The sequence below is a fragment of the Myotis myotis genome, unplaced genomic scaffold (assembly GCF_014108235.1).
Source record: "Myotis myotis isolate mMyoMyo1 unplaced genomic scaffold, mMyoMyo1.p scaffold_m19_p_18, whole genome shotgun sequence".
Taxonomy (NCBI): Eukaryota; Metazoa; Chordata; class Mammalia; order Chiroptera; family Vespertilionidae; genus Myotis; species Myotis myotis.
In genome coordinates, this window is record NW_023416322.1 from 29,280,408 (window position 1) to 29,296,022 (window position 15,615).

The 15,615-nt window shown below is 53.2% G+C and overlaps 1 protein-coding gene and 1 pseudogene across 2 annotated transcripts in view; both read right to left on the minus strand.

The window, feature by feature from the left end:
• Positions 1-15,615, minus strand: part of INTS3 (integrator complex subunit 3) — a 37,858-nt gene that overhangs the window by 1,058 nt on the left and 21,185 nt on the right. The window contains exons 9-28 of one of the 2 annotated variants that reach the window (XM_036343139.1): positions 14,790-14,887; positions 13,300-13,491; positions 12,294-12,381; positions 11,719-11,798; positions 10,903-10,994; positions 10,452-10,558; positions 9,171-9,290; positions 8,705-8,834; positions 8,209-8,263; positions 7,854-7,957; positions 7,383-7,427; positions 7,083-7,202; positions 5,227-5,380; positions 4,178-4,246; positions 3,344-3,419; positions 2,908-3,021; positions 2,521-2,569; positions 862-1,029; positions 421-521; positions 180-252 (exon numbers count right to left, since the gene is read on the minus strand). In XM_036343139.1, the coding sequence (XP_036199032.1) occupies positions 180-252; positions 421-521; positions 862-1,029; positions 2,521-2,569; positions 2,908-3,021; positions 3,344-3,419; positions 4,178-4,246; positions 5,227-5,380; positions 7,083-7,202; positions 7,383-7,427; positions 7,854-7,957; positions 8,209-8,263; positions 8,705-8,834; positions 9,171-9,290; positions 10,452-10,558; positions 10,903-10,994; positions 11,719-11,798; positions 12,294-12,381; positions 13,300-13,491; positions 14,790-14,887 (2,035 nt within the window). The remainder of the gene's footprint in view (positions 1-179; positions 253-420; positions 522-861; positions 1,030-2,520; positions 2,570-2,907; positions 3,022-3,343; positions 3,420-4,177; positions 4,247-5,226; positions 5,381-7,082; positions 7,203-7,382; positions 7,428-7,853; positions 7,958-8,208; positions 8,264-8,704; positions 8,835-9,170; positions 9,291-10,451; positions 10,559-10,902; positions 10,995-11,718; positions 11,799-12,293; positions 12,382-13,299; positions 13,492-14,789; positions 14,888-15,615) is intronic. The other variant, XM_036343140.1, reaches the window with a different exon arrangement.
• On the minus strand, positions 11,286-11,381 carry LOC118673802 (annotated as a pseudogene).

Consider the following 15,615-nt stretch of genomic DNA (forward strand, 5'->3'; position numbering starts at 1 on the left):
ACAGAAGAGCTCTCAGAGCGGGGCCTCTGGCCTCCTTCCCATCTTCTCTGCCCCCGGCCCGGGTCTCCATTTCTCTTCAAGCCCCTGGTCTTCCTGGTCATTAAGTCTGTGTCCCCAGCGGCGCCCCCCCCCCCCCCCCCCGCCCTTGGCCTTCCCCACTACTTCCCAAAGAGCCTCACTTCATCTTGTGCGCCTCATCACAGCTCGCCTGGACATGCTGCAGCGCCTGGAGAATGGGGGTCTGGCTAAAAACTAGAGGGAGAGGGCAGGGGCAGCAGGGAGGAAGAACAGTCAGAGGTCTGGGAGCTTAACCAGCGGTGCCCAGGGGTGACTTTCTCCTGCCCCGCTCCCACCCGGCCCAGGGGCGGTCTGAGCCAGGGTAGCACCAGGCAGGCTGGACTCAGGGGGACTGGCGCATACAGTTCTGCTTGGTGTTGGTCAGGTTGAGACGCAGGTTGTCCAAGTGCTCCAGGATCTGCTCCAGAGTCAGCTGGGCCAGCTTGCTGCTGGAGCTCCTCAGGCTGCAAGGAAGCCATGAGAACCAGACCTGAGCTCCAAGTGAGGGCTCCAGGAGTGCAAGGCACTCTCCCCCACCAGGGTCCCTCCTGACGACAGACACATCCCATACAGGGAGGGGACAGAGGGCTGGGATGGGATCAGGGAGGTGAGCTGGAATAGGGACCAGCCACAGGGCACTAGGAAGAGGGGAAGGGGCCACATGGTCCTGTGTGCGGTGTAGCTTCGGACCACTGGACCACTAGGTGTCACCCACAAGCCAGGCAGGGACAGCATGGGCCGCCCCGGGATGGAGGGTGGACAGCAGCAGCTCGGCCTGGTGTGTCCTGAAGGGCCCACTCCCACCTCTGCCTCTTGCGTGGGAGGCTGTTGTTCTTGATGAGCAGGGACTTGATGTGCTCGGCCAGCAGTTCATCGTGCTTCATGCACCAGTGTCGCAGGATGCTGGTGGTGAACTGGTCATCGGGGTGGCAGGGCCGGCTCAACACCATCTTTACCATCTCCTCGCTGGGCCTGGGGGCGAGAGGGGCTGTGGGCACCCGGCTCACACGGCTGGCCGCAGGAACCTCCAGATCGCTCCCATGTACTTATTTCCCAAACCTCAGCCTTCCTCACCCTGCCCCACCCGAGTCCTGTAGCTTCCTACTCTCACATCCCTCTCCCTCTTCTCTTTAGGCCAAGGAATGTGGTTTCATCCTCTGCAGAAGCCAGGAGACAAGAAGTGAGATTCTGTAGTTTCTGTGGTGGCAGAAGGTGCGTGTGGACCTGCGGGGAAGGAAGCCCCCAAGTCCCCCCCTTTCCCCAAAACATTCAGGAAATGACCAGGGAGGCAAAGGACAACATGTGATGTGTGAGCACTGCCCCGTCTCCCCCGCCCCCCCATCCTGAGGCTGTGAGCCACACTAGTACCCAGCCCAGGGAAGGCGGGGGTGAGGGCTGGGAGGGCACAGTCCCCACACAGTCCTCCTGCCTTCCCGCTTCCTTTAGGACGCTTTGTACCACTTCTAGTCTCTCAGGCAAGAGAGGAGAAAAGGGAAAGACAAGACAAGAAGGTATGAAGGAAAAGACAACAGCTGTTGTGCCATGTATACGGAGCTGTTGCAAAAGTGCCTGTGATGGCCCTGACCAGTTTGGCTCAGTGGCTAGAGCGGCGGCCTGTGGACTGATGAGTCCCAGGTTCGATTCCGGCCAGGGGCATGTACCTTGGTTGCGGGCACATCCCCAGTGGGGGATGCAGGAGGCAGCTGATGGATGTTTCTCTCTCATCGATGTTTCTAACTCTCTATCCCTCTCCCTTCCCTTCTGTAAAAAATCAACAAAATATATATTTTTTAAAAAAGTGCCTGTGATGGCCCTGGCTGGCGTGCTTGTGTGCTCAGTGGTTAGAGTGTCAGCCTGCGCACTGAAGGGCCTACGATTCCATCCCCTGCCCCAGCTGGGGCACGTGTGGGAGGCAACCAATGGATGTGTCTGTTTCACATCAATGTTTCTCTCTCTCCTCCTCCTCCTCCCCCCTTCTACTCTCTCAAAAAAATCAATGGAAAAAATATCCTCAGGTGAGGATTAACAAACCAACCAACAAAAAGTGTCTGTGATGGGGGCGGGGCCTCTCCGCCTCACCCCCCAGCAGGGAACCAGCAGGTCAAGGAAGCAGGTGGTGTGTGACCCCTCTGCTCTGACCCTTCCTCCTCTTGGATTAGCCGAGGGGTGGCCTCAAGGGCCTGGGGGAGGGGAGCAGCAGCTCCCGGGATTAGAACTGCTGTGGCAGCAGGAAACAGGGATGTCCGGTCCCCACCCCCAGGGCAGCTCCTGGTGGGCAGGGGGGAAAGTCCAGAGGAAGCCCAGGTCCCCGGAGCTGCTGATTTGTCAATCACTTTGGGGAAAGGACAGAAGAAGCCCATGTCAACAACAGGAACAAACATGGCCAAGGGGCAGGACCAAAGCCCTCCATTCAGGAGCATCTCTCGTGCTGGATGGGGCTCTTCAGCTCCAGGTGGGACTCACTTCTCTCTCCGGAGCTGAAGCAGAAGGCAGGACAGGGCCTCTGGGTGCTCTGTGGAGGAAGGGTAGAGGCCATTAGGAGGAAGGCACAATTCCAGGAAGACATCCGGGACCTCTCCCCTCCTCCAACCAACAGCGCTGGGAGGAGCAAAAACAGTCTTCGGGAGCAGGAAGAGTCCTACCGGACCCTGCACAGCCCGAGCCCAGTGGGCGCCTGGCTCAGGGGGGCGTGCAGGGCTCCGCTAAGAGCAGAAGTGGCTGACCTTCTGCAAGAGCTTCGGTGGGAGGGGAGCAGGGGCCTGGGCTCATCTGGAGTCTAGAGGCCTCAGCCTTGCCCCAGCCCGACCGGGAGAGTCCCATCACCATGCTCCCTGCCACATCCCTACTCACCCTTGTACTTGAGGTGCTGCAAGATGGGGATGATGGTTTCCAGGGGGATGTTGTGGGCCAGGAAGAGCTGCCAGGCACAGTACTGTTCAAAGGTTTCCCACTCTAGGCTCTGGACTGCGAGACAGTGAAGAGACATTTCTTCCTTCTCTCTCTCTCTTCCCCTAACAACCAGCACCCCAATCCTAAGCCTACAGATACTTTCCCTTTCCACAAAAAGCCTTCATTCAGATAGCTTCTGTAGCCCCGTCAGCCCTGAAGCCAGAGGGCATCTTTCCGTCTCACAGAGCAAGGAGCAGATCCAGAGACATGACCCCAGACCACAGAGCAGGGTGGATGCTGTTCTGTCCCATTCTCAGCCCCACAACCAGCCCTCCCGTTCCTATAAACAGGCTGCCACCCCCTCTCTTCCAGGTTCCTAACAGATCTGCTCACTTACTGAGTATGTTGAGGACTGAGTCTTTTCGAAACATGACCAGGTTCCCCATCATCACATGGCAGACCAGCTCCTGGAGCTGAGGAGGAGGAGAAGCCATAACCCACTGGTTTTAAAGAGCCCGGGAAGCCAGCATGGCAGGAGAACCAAGAGGGCTCAATGCGGGGAAATCAGAGGAAGTGAAAGCCTCGTTTTTAAAGGTTTAGAGAGGAAATGGCATACAATGGATGCTGGGGTCTCTGAAGGACAAAGGGGCCTGGGAAAGAAGCAATAGGCCTGAGTGGTAACCACAGACCCACTTGGGGCAAGAATAGTTAAGTGAAGCCATCTCTCACACGGAGGCAAGAGAATGGCAACTTCTCTACCTGCCATAGTCAGGGCCTCGGCCCATCCCAGCTGGCACCGAGGAGGGAAGGGCCATGGGAGACCCAGCTCTGGATTACAGGTGGGGGGAAAGCAAAGAGGAAGGATCTGGAGTATTAAACTCCCTCCTTTATGGATGGAGAGGAGGAACAGAAATGGGGTCCCAGTTCAGCCTGCGAATGGACATAAGCAAAGCGAAAGCCTCTTGGGGACGTATGCCTGGTGCAAAGGTCAAACAGAAACGGTGTGACCATTCCATCCCGAGTCAAGTACGTGGAAGGCTGGTTGAGAGCAAAAACCAATCCCTTTGCTTTCCCTGTGGAGCAGAAGTGCCCAAAGAATATGGAGAAGGGGAACCCCTGGGGTGCACACAGGGCAGCCAGGAGCAGCCGGACGCTGTCTGCGGGCCGGTGGGGAGGCAGAGCCCCAATTTCCAGTCCTGCCTCCCACACTCTTGGGATACAACTTGCTCACCTGTGCAGAGTCAATGACGGCCACGATCATGTTCAGTAGCTCCCCACTCCGCAAGGTCTCATCTGGAAACTGGAGAGATAGAAAGAGGGGCCCTAGGGCAGGAGTCCAGGGCACACCCCATTCCCCTGCCTTGGCACATGGTGGGGGGTGCTGGGTGAGCCGGACACAGGGTCCTAATAGAAAACCCTAAACAAAGACCCAACAGCTATGAAGCTGGGAACCTAACCCCCGAGAGCCGGGTTGTGCTCTGTGTGTGGCAGTGTGTGCGTGCGCACGAGGGAAGGAATGGGAACTATGCAGGGACAAAGCTAGAGCAGAACGGATTGGACACGACGGTTCATTCTGTGTGGTGACAAAATATGCATTTGCATCTCTGGCAGCAAAGAAATCCAATCTATTCTGATCCTGAGCCAAAGAAGAGAAGGTGTAGAGAGTGTGTGGGTGTTCAGGGAGTGTTCAGGGTGTCGGGGGTGGGTAGGACCCCTTCTGGAGAAACCAGTTCACCAGTTAGGGAGCGGAGAAGGAAACTCCCATCTGCTGCGCATCTGCACCCGCCCCCCCTCCGGTTTTGGCCGAGATCACAGTTCCTCCTGTCATGCCCACACCCTGTGCCCCGACTTCCCAGTTCCTGCGAACTTTCACCAAAGGAGGAAGAGCTGACACCTCCTGTGTCCAGTTCCAGGGAAGACTGCGCGTGGGCCGGGAAATGAAAGCTGAGCCTCCACCAGAGGCTCCGAGGGTGAGCCATCTGCTGGCAAGAGGGCTGAGATCTGTGAACGTGGATCTAGAGGGGGGCCCGTCCTGGGTGCAGAAGGTGGGGCCAAAGCCATGAAGCCAAGTACACAGGCCCAGATCCCAACTCACATAGAAACTTGGGAGCTTTGAGACCTTTTTAAATCTTTAATAAAGATGGGGATGGAGGGGACAGCTGTGGTGGGGGAGAAATGGCTCACCAAGGCCAGTGGGGTGGGTAAGGAGCGTCAGGGTTGTGTGCAATGAGACAGGGGATGCTGCTACCCCACCCCATGGACACGGGTGGAGGCACTGACCTCTGTGTAGATGGAGGGTGTGAGGTGGCACAGCAGTCGCACATCGTCCTCCTGGCAGGCCTTCATGTCCATCATTAAGCAGGTGTGCAGGTCACCCAGCTGGGTGGCCTGGGCAAATGACTCGTACAGGTTCATCTTCCCTGCGGCGGCTTTGCTGCAGGACCAGTGGAGCCTAAGCCAGCAGCCTGGCCCCAGCGCCCAACCTCAGGCATCCCCCGAGGTGGCTGCCACTGAAACCCCTCTGCTACCCAGGTGCCTGGGGCTGATCTAGTTCACGGCTCTACCCTGCCTCCCCAAGGGTTGGATGACTGATGGGAACCAGGGGCTGCTGCTCCTTCTCCCCGCCTTTCCCAGTCTCTACCAGGGTTCAGACCACAGCGAATCAGCTACTTAAACGGGGACAGGCAAGAACAGGGGGGAGAGGGCCCGGGTCAGGCTAAGAAACCTTCCTGCCTGCTCTCTGGGCTCTGAGCAATGAGGACAATGACTCCTACCTCACAACATACACAGACCTTAACTCAGAATGGATTACAGGCCTAACTGTAAAAACTAAATGTATACTTCTTAGAAAATACAGAAGCTTATATCGTCATGACATCAAAAGCACAAGTGACCAAAAAAAGTAAACTGGACTCATCGAAATGTAAAACTTTTGTGTTTCAAAGGATGCCATAAAGAAAGTGAAAAGATAACCCACAGAATGGGAGAAAATATATGCAAACCATACATTTGATAAGGAACTTGCATCCAGGATATATAAAGAACTCTTAAAAATCAACAGTAAGAGGACAAATAGCCCAATTAAAAAAGAGGAATGAATTTGGACAGCTGGTGTAGCTCAGCGGTTAAGTGTTGACCCAGGAACCAAGAAATTGCCCTTAAATTCCTGGTCAGGGCACATGGCCAGGTTGCGGGCTCGGTCCCCACAAGAGGGCGTGCAGGAGACAGCCAATCAATAATGTTTCTCTCTCTTCGATGCCTTCTATCTCTCTATTCTTCTCCCTTCCTCTCTCTCTAAAAAAAAATCAATAAAAAACAAACAAGCAAGTAAACAAAAAAACCACAGTGAGATACCACTTCACACCCATTACAATGGCCATAATCAAAAAGCCAAACAGTAAGAAGTGTTGGGGGAACATGTAGAAAATTTAGACTCTCACACATCACTGGGGGAATGTAAAATGGTTGCAGTCACTTTGGAAAAACAGTTTGGCACTTCCTCACAAACTTAAAAATAGAGTTACCATCTGACCCATTCCTAGGTGTATACCCAGGAAAACCAAAACCATATGCTCACCCACAAATCTGCACATGAATGTTCACAAAGAAAAAGTAGAAACAACTGCAATGTCCATCACTGAGCAAATGGATATTACAAAACGTGGAGCATTATTCACTCACGGAAAAGGAAGGAAGTGCTGATGTACGCTGCAATGGGGACAGACCTCGAGAACAGCACGCTAAGTGACAAAAGCCAGGCACGGAAGTCACACATTGTGTGATTCCATTTGCTGGTATATGAAATATCCAGAATAAATAAAGCTACAGACGGAAAACAAACCAGTGGTGACAGGGCTGGGTAAAGGGAGGAAGGGAAGTGACTGCCAAAGGGTGCGGGTTTCTTCTCAGGCTGATAAACATGTTCTGATTGGACAGCAGTAATATTTGTACAACTTTGTGACTCTACTAACAACTACTGAATTGTACACTTTAAAGCTGTTATTTAAAAAAAAAAGAGAGAGAGCGCTCATGGAAGGCCCTGGCGATGACAGACAGGGTGGGAATCCGCGCGTGGTAGGAGAGAGGCGCTCCAGGGTGCTCCCTGGCCCCTGCTTAAATGTGGGGCCCACGCCCACCTGGCCCTCAGGTAGTAGAGCAGGTGGTAGCCGATCTTGGGCTGCCTCTGGTACAGCTCGGAGAGAAGGTCCAGAAGCAGAGAGAAGCTGCTGTTGTCTTCCTGCATCTGGCACAGGTTCCTGGAGGGAGACGGGAGGGAGGAGCGGAGCTTCACCCGGGCTCCTGGGGAGGCATGTCTGCTTGCCCCACTGCAGACCCTTCCTTCCTGGAAAGGGGTCCCCTTACCCCGGGACATAAGCATACGTGCGCTCTAGGGAGGGTGGAGGGCAGGGCAGTGTCTCCTACCGCTGGATGCTTACCTAAATATTAGGTAGAGGGGCTTCCCCACAGATTCCTCCAGGGACCTACGAGAGGAAGGTGATGTGTGAGAGTCCGTGTAAGAGGAGAGGGTGGGCTGCAGGCAGATTTTGTGGAGGACCAGCTTGCGGCAAGAGGCCAGCCTCCTCCTTTCCTAACTAAAAGTCAGTGTCCCGCTGCTCCAGAGGCCTGGTCACAGAGAAAACAGGTTCCTCACATGGGACCACATCTGGGTTGTCATCGTCACTGAAAGTGAGATTCCCGCCCTTCAGGGAGGATCCAGGCAAGGTCCGGTCCCACCTCAAGTAGCAAGGAAGGGGCTGCTGGGTACAGCAGCCGGGCATGGCAGCAGGAATCCTAGTTTCAATGAGTCAGTACATGTGAATCAGAACAGATGGTTTTTCTCAAGCCCTCAGCAAGGTGCCTCTTGGAGCACACTTCTGGCTCCTAAAAGTCAGAAAGATGAGCCTTACTCCTCCGTAACCTCCTCGGGCAGCACCTCCCCTCGGAAGTGGGCCTTGAAGAGCTCCTGTAGGCAGGATGCAAGGACAGACAGCTGCTCTGAGTCAAAGTCTTCCTGGTGGTGAGACAGGGGAGGGGAAATCACCGTCAGACCCGAGCCTACTGCCCCCACTACCCAGACTCATCAGCTTCCACCTCCAGGATTAACCAGCTTCTCCCCCGAGAAAAGGGGACCCCACTGGGCAGGGCAGGAGGGAGTCAGCTCCCGGGGGGGGGGGGGGGGGGGAGGGGTCGGGGAGGAAGGAGGAGGGCGCCTGAAGCTGGAGAGGCTGGGCTGCTTCCTCCCTCAGGCGATGGGTTTCTTACCTCCAGGACCTGGTCCACAATTTCCTGCATGACCTCACACTGGGCCTCCGTATCGCTGCAGTGCAGAGGAGAGGAAAGCTCAGGGACGTAAGCGATAGCGGAGGCAGGACACACCCCCCAGCACGCACGCTCGCCCGCACAGAGACAAGACAAGACAAAGGAGCTCTGTGTGACCCTGTGCTTGTGTGGGAGGATCGGGGTAGAATTTGCTGCTCTCTGTGCAGAGGCCCATTCTGAAGTGAAATCCCCACAATCCTGCTTCGAAATTCAAAGCCTCAGAACAGACGGAGTGAGAACCGGGATGCCGGGAAATGAGGCTGCCACACCCAGTCCCTACACGCAACATAAACTGCAGAAGGCATCCCTCATGCAGCTTCAACTACTTCTCCATACACCTACCACGTCCCCCCCACCCCCCCGATCCTGCCACCCACTAAGCACCAGGCGGAGAGCCCGGGCTGGACGTCCGGGGGCTGAGAGCAGCGGGGGCACCTACCTGCCTTTCTGTAGCTGGAGCACCTTGTCCCTTAGGGACTCATCCAACTGGTCAAGGTAAGGGGTGATGTCCACTGGCTCCTCCACAACTGTCTCCTTGATGGGGTGGAAGCGAAACTCTCTCTTCTTTCCTGAAGGGAGTGATTTGGGAAGGAAGTCACTTTGCCCAGACACCAGCAACGGAGACAGCCCCCCCCCCCCAAAACTCTGTCCCCCTCTCGCGCACTCAGCACGGTGCGAGTGGCCTGAGCATTTCCCTGAATGTGTGCACACCCAAGCCCTGAGGAGCAAACAAGGCCGGGGACCACTTCTCCTTTCCCCTCCTGCTTCAGGGCCAAGTGCAGGGCTCTGCACCCGGAGTCTCAGCCAGTGCCCGTTAACAGGCAAAGGTGACAGAGAAACCGCGCACAGGCTTCTCCTACCAATGGAGCTGGCACACCCTGAGCTGCCCGAGCTGCTGGCCTCACCTTTGCTGTTCAGATCCTCCTCGTCATCACTGAAGGCTGCTTCTGCATTGTCATAGCAACTCTCATCCTTGTCTGACATGTGGTTGTCCATCTCCATGGAAACTGGCTCCTCAATTTTGACTTGGGAAAGAAAGACAAGGCATTCGATGGCCTCCTGTGTCCTCTAACACGTACCTCGCTTAGAAAAGAGGAGACTGAAGGGCAAGTGAGAGAATGAGGATTTCACGACCTAAGTGGAATATGAACCCTGAAGGATAAAGGTCCTATTCTCCCAACCCTCCAGGACTTGCACGGGGATCTGCCAGGAATAAAACAGCACAGGCCACGACTCCTCTGTGCTCAGCTCAGGATCAGCGAGTAGATAAGACCAAGGACAGTCTTAAGCACTCTTTAATTTAAAGCCAACTTGGGAAGTTTTGCTTGGCTTAACTCCTCCTCCTAAATAAAAAGTGTTTGTGTGTCTAAAATTGGGAGCAAGACTTGAGACCCAACATGACAACCTTTCACCAAGGCCAGGGCCCTGGCCTGAAAAGGAAAAAGGTGGACAAAGTTAAAGCAAGGTAAACACATTCCATGAACATCTCTACCTGCTGAAGACAGGTTAATAAGAGGAAAAATAGTTAACACATTGTATGCGGAAAACGTATTTATATGTTTTACTTAGACGTTTTACGTTGACTGGTAGTAGAACGCGGGACATGTATTAATACGTTTTTTATAGACTAGCGGTAGAATGCGGGTAACATATAAATACGTAAACTAAAGTTATCGTAATTTTACTGAACGTTGCCATTTGCACAAAAAATTAGCAAAAATGGCCCGCGCCACCTGTTAGCGTGCAATAAACACTACCCGCAAACAACGTATTAAGAGAACAAGAGACATTAGCGCAAGTGAGATAAATTAGATGGAAAGACCCTGGCCTGGCAGCTCCGCTGGTTAGAGAACTGTCCCAATACGCCAAGGTTGTGGGTTCAAGCCCCAGTCAGGACACACACAAGAATCAACCAATGAATGCATATATAAGTGGAACAACAAATCGACGTTTCTCTCCCTCTCTCTCTAAAGATCAGTGAAAAGATTTTTTTAAATTAGACGGAGAGGGAGAACCTAGAAGACATGAAAAGGAATCAGAAGAGAGGTAGGGAAGGGAAAATGAATGGACAATGACGGAGGTAGAGCGCTGCACAGGTGTGACCCCTAAACAGGGGCTCTCGCCTGAGCGCCCTGAATGTCCCCATCCCTCTTCCGGAGCAGATGACGACATGGGAGGGTCCGTACCTTCCACAGGGGGGCTGGGTGAACTGCAGAACTCAGGAAACTTCTCCCTCAGCATGGCTCGCAGCTCCTTGTCCAATTTAGGGTTGTCAAACAGGGGAGCCAAGTGCCTAACAGGGACCATGAATGAAGATCAACATCAGGGCTCCTCCCTCCTAACTTGACACGGAGGCACAGGGGTAGGTCTAAGCCCGACCAGTATAACTGGGCTACGGTCAGGTCCTGGGAGGGTCCCTAGGGGACAGGGGATGCATCTGAAGCCCTTTGTCTTGTGACGGCAGGAGAGACATTTCTCTGAGAGTCAAGAGAACACAGGCCGAGCCTTCTGAGATGGAGCCAGTGCTCCCTGTACCTCTCAAGGTAAAGGGTCCACAGTCGTATGGCAATATCTGCATGTGCCTGACCTGGTGAAATGGGAAAACAACCTCCCTCTCCCCAGACAGAAAGTCCTTACGCCAAGACCCGCTTCTCCACAATGTGGTTGAGGGAGGAGAAGACACCCTGCCGCACGTGGCCCTCCAGTGGTGGGTAGAAGTTGGGAATGATCTGGAAGGGAAGAAGGGAGAGCATGAGCACGGGATCTAAAAGGCTGCTTTAAAATAAAATAAAATATATATATATATGGAGCCCAGCTGGTGTGGCTCAGTGGTGGAGCATTGATCCATGAACCAGGAGGTCAAAGTTCGATTCCCAGTCAGGGCACATGCCCGGGTTGCTGGCTCAATCCCCAGTGGGGGGCGTGCAGGAGGCAGCCGATCAATGATTCCCTCTCACAGATGTTTCGTTTCTCTCTCAAATCAATTTTTAGAAATACATTATTTTTTAAATTAATAAAAAAAAAAAAAGGACTGTTTCAGGAATTTCCCTGTCATCCTTGCGCAGGACCCTGCTAATCTCTGTATTGCTCCAGTTGCAGAGCACAGGGCTGGTTCTGACTGGGCCACCAGAGTATGGCTGCGGAAAGGGCTGGGTGCTCCTGACCGCTCCAGGCTCCCAAAGTGGGAACCTTACTGGACCGGCTGCTCCTCAAGGGGACTAGAGTCTATGTTAAGTCATCATCCCTGAGGATGGGAAACCTCATGGAAACGTGGGAAGACCCAACTGAAGACGGCAGGAATTCATTAACTCGGGGGATGGGACCTACCACCACTTCTGCTCCCCCAGGCAAGGGGCACTGGGAGGACCTACTCACTGACCTAGAAGGTTGGAGGGGGGACACACACTTAGCGGCTCGGCCCGGCGAGAGGAGAAAAGAGGCAACGGCACTTACACGGCACATGAAGTCCAGGAGTGTGGCAGTGATGGCGGGGTGGGGCTTCATGGAGTGGTGCATGACCAGGATGGCTGGCTCTGGAGAGCGTGGAGTTAAAGGGACCCATATCAGAGGGTCTGTTCTTAGCTCCATAAACCGAATGATCAATATATATGAATGGTTCCAGAGTTATCCCTGCCCCCTAGTCCCACTGAGCAGGTCCAAAGGCACACACACCCCCCCCAACAGCGGGCAGACCTCATCTCCCCTCTTGTCCCCAGTACTCAGCTTGGAGGGAGGAGGTAGCAGGAGAGGGAAAGCGGGATGTGGTGCAGCCCTTTCCTCTGCAGAGACCTCCCCTCCCCCCCCAAAGTCTAAGCGTCAGGCTACAGGGAAAAGAGGGTGGAGTATTGCTTGGCCTCATCAAAGCAACTTCTCTTCTAGGTCAAGGGAGCACTGATGAGGAACAACGGAACTGCTCCCAGATAAGCTGCCTCACGCCACTCGCCCTGACTGATGACCGCTGTCACTGAGGCCCGGGGCCCGGGGGGTGGTGGTGGGGAGAGTGAGGCTGCGGGGTCTCATTCACATACCTATGTTCATAATGCTGTCCTTGTCTGGGCTGAAGAACAGCCAGTCGTAAAACAAAGCCAGCTTGGCGTTAGAGGCAGCGACATTTGACTAGAAGAGAGAGGGGAAAAGGAGGGCTAGTTTCATCAACCAGCTCCCTTCCCTTTAGGAGCCCAAGACAGATTCCAGGGCTCACAATACTGACCCATCGAGGAAAATTCAGTTCCTAGTGAGATAGAATGGAACCCCCACGGGGGTGAGGGACACCAAGTCTGTATATGAGTGTGAGTCCCTTACGGTCTCACCAACCAGGGCTGAAGCTCAGTGTGGGGTCTCACATATCCAGAAGCACACACCTGACCCCATAAGGGAAGACACCTGGGCTGGGAGTCCCTGGTCACTCGTGAGCTGAGACAGCACGAGTCTGAGCCCTTGCTGGATGCACCAGGCACATTCCTAAGGGAAAGACCCTAGGAATAGCCTGCTGTTATATCTGAATCAGCACATTCCAAGGATACAGTCAGATGGGGGGGGCAGGAGACCTGTGAGAAGAGGTCAGAGGGCAACTAGACGCCAGGGAGCAGAGGGTTTCCCACCCTTGGCATGGGAGGGAAATGCTGGGGAGGAGATGGCTCCATTGTGAATTCACTACTTTTGGAGAAGAGAAGTATCCAAAGCCAATGCCAAAGGCATGGAAGTGAGTGTGTGAGGATCACAGCTCGGGATCTGAGCAAGAACAGTCACCCGTGGTTTCTGGAAGAAGGAATGCCTAGAAGCCCAGGCTTGGGGACTGGCACTAGAGGCATAGGTGAACCTGTTTAACCCCAAGCCCAGATGGGAAATAATGAGTGCAAGTGAATTTCTCGAGACATGAAGGGAGGGGGTGCAAAGACAGACATTCATGAGAGTGAACAAGGGCCCTTGGGGGTCAGGGGGCTCAGAGAGTCAGGAAGAAGCATGGATATTTGGGGAACGTGAGGGAGGGGGGACTCTTTGCCACCCAACGGCCTCCATGGTCCAGCCTCTCACCGTGCATGTTGTCAGCAGCCAACCAATGATGGCCCATCGGGGCAGGATGTCTGAACTCAGCACTTCATTAGAAGGGTGGACAACCCCACAGATGTAGCGAATGAGGTCACAGCGCAGAGACTGACTGTCGGGGGTTGACAGGTATTGGCGTTGGAACCAATCCTGGTATCGCTTTTGTTGACCAAACCGCACCTGGTGGAAGACATTGGAAAAAAAACGTGGAAGGGAAGGTGAGGTCTCTGGGCAGAGGAAAATGAGCACCATTCAACTCTAGGCTGGAGCCAGACCTCAATTTCTTCCCACAATTTATTAATCAACTAATACTGTCTCTCAAGTCTCCCCTCCTTGATTTAAAAAAAAAAAAAATGCTGAAAGTCACAGACCAGTGGTGCATTCGTTCTTGCCACTGATCTGATGTCACATTACCTGCAACTGCCGCCCGATTTTGGCTCCTCCTCCTGTACTGGTTCCTGATTCTGCAGTCATAGCATAACCTTTTTTTTTTCCCTAAGTATAATCTTTTATTTTCTCGAGTTACTTGTGAACAGCAAGCAATGCCGCTTCAGAACCAGAGCTGAGCCTCTGCACTGCTCAGCACTGACTAAAAGCTGACACTAAAGGACTTAACAGGATAATTATCCAAGGTACATACAACCTCCAAGCCTTCTTGTAGTTAAGTCCTTCCCCCAAACAGGTTATGAACAGCAACACTAATTAAGAAGAAAGACCTGGTTTTCCTCTTCTATTTCCCAAATTCAACCAAAACAGAGTAGAAGGGTTAAAAGGGGGGGAGGGGAACACCCAACATCTAGACCAACATTGGCCATAGAACTGTCTGCAATGGTGGTAGTTATTGGACACTTAAAATGTAGCTCCTGCAACCAAGGTCCTGAATGGTTAATCTTACTTAGTTTTAACTATTTAAATCGCAACACCTGGCTAGTGGCTGCCACACAGGACAGCACAGGTCAGACGGCTCTCCTGGATGACCTGGGGAGCTGAGCGCGGGCTGTGCAGTTGCCCTGACACCAGGCTGGCTGCAGAGGAGCGGCTGTCGGGAGATTCTGTTAGAAATACAGATTCTTCACATTCTCTGGGGTAGTGGGTTCCAGGAAGATGTATTTTTCAGATGCTCCTCAAGCAATTCTGCTATAAGTCAGCCATGTTTGGAAACCAAAAGACCAGGGCTCTCTTCCTGAGAGCTCATGGTTCACCCAGAGGAACAGTGGGTTTTCCCGAATGAACATCCTCACTTTACCCTTTTATAGCACATTTCACACTTACCAGTTACATTATTTCTTTACAATTATTCGTTTAATGGCACTTCAGATAGACACAAGCTGGAACTGTCTCTCTCTCATTCCGTGATGTATCCCCGTTCTTAGTGCCAGGCCCAGTGCCAGGCAGATGAGGGGCACCCACCTGACCACATGCCCCCGGTCAGTGACAGGCGGGCAGGCTGGAGGAAGGAGCCTCGCAGGCGAGCTTACCCGGGAGGTCATGAAGAGCAGCTTCGTCTCCATGTCTGGGGTTAGGCGGCATGCTAGGAATTTTCGGGATGTCCTTGACTGAAGAAGCTGCAGGATGCCTGAACCAAGCGTAGACGGGAAGAGAAAAACGAGAAGCTTGAGGACTAGAATGGAAGGCAGGTGGGGAACCTGGACCAAGGACGGCTGGCCAATGGTCTTACTCGGGGGGAAATTCTAAGATAAGACCAGCGCATAGGTGCAAGTGGGGGTTCTAACCAGCATCTGTATATTCCGCTCCAGTGAACCACCATCCCCACAACCCAGACATATTCATTCTCTTCTACTGGCCATCCAGAGCTACTCACATTATTCCAGATGGCATCATGTGGATGGTTAGGGGGGATATGGGAAACCCTCGCCTCTCCTCCTGCTCTTGACGGTCCCATCACTGGGCCCCGGGATCAGTGTGGTGTGTGGCATAAGCATGAGCCCTGGAGTCAGACACACTTGGATCCTAATCCTGCCTCTGACACTTACCAGCTGTGTGGCCTTGAGCAAATTACTTTATCTCCTTGAGTCTAATTTTCTTTATCCGTAAATATGGAAAGTAGAACATCCATCTTACAGGATGTCCTAAAGATTAAATGAGTTAATATAGGGTGTCCCCAAAAAATGTAAACACTTTAACAGCTGATAGCTCACTTAAATTTCACTCCTTTTCAGATTTAACTGATCTGAAATAATGGGTGAAACCAGACTAAGCTTTGAACAAGGAAAACTTTATCCTAACATGCCATGCCACTAGACTTTTTTATGGGGATACATAAAAGATCAAGTTTACAGTACA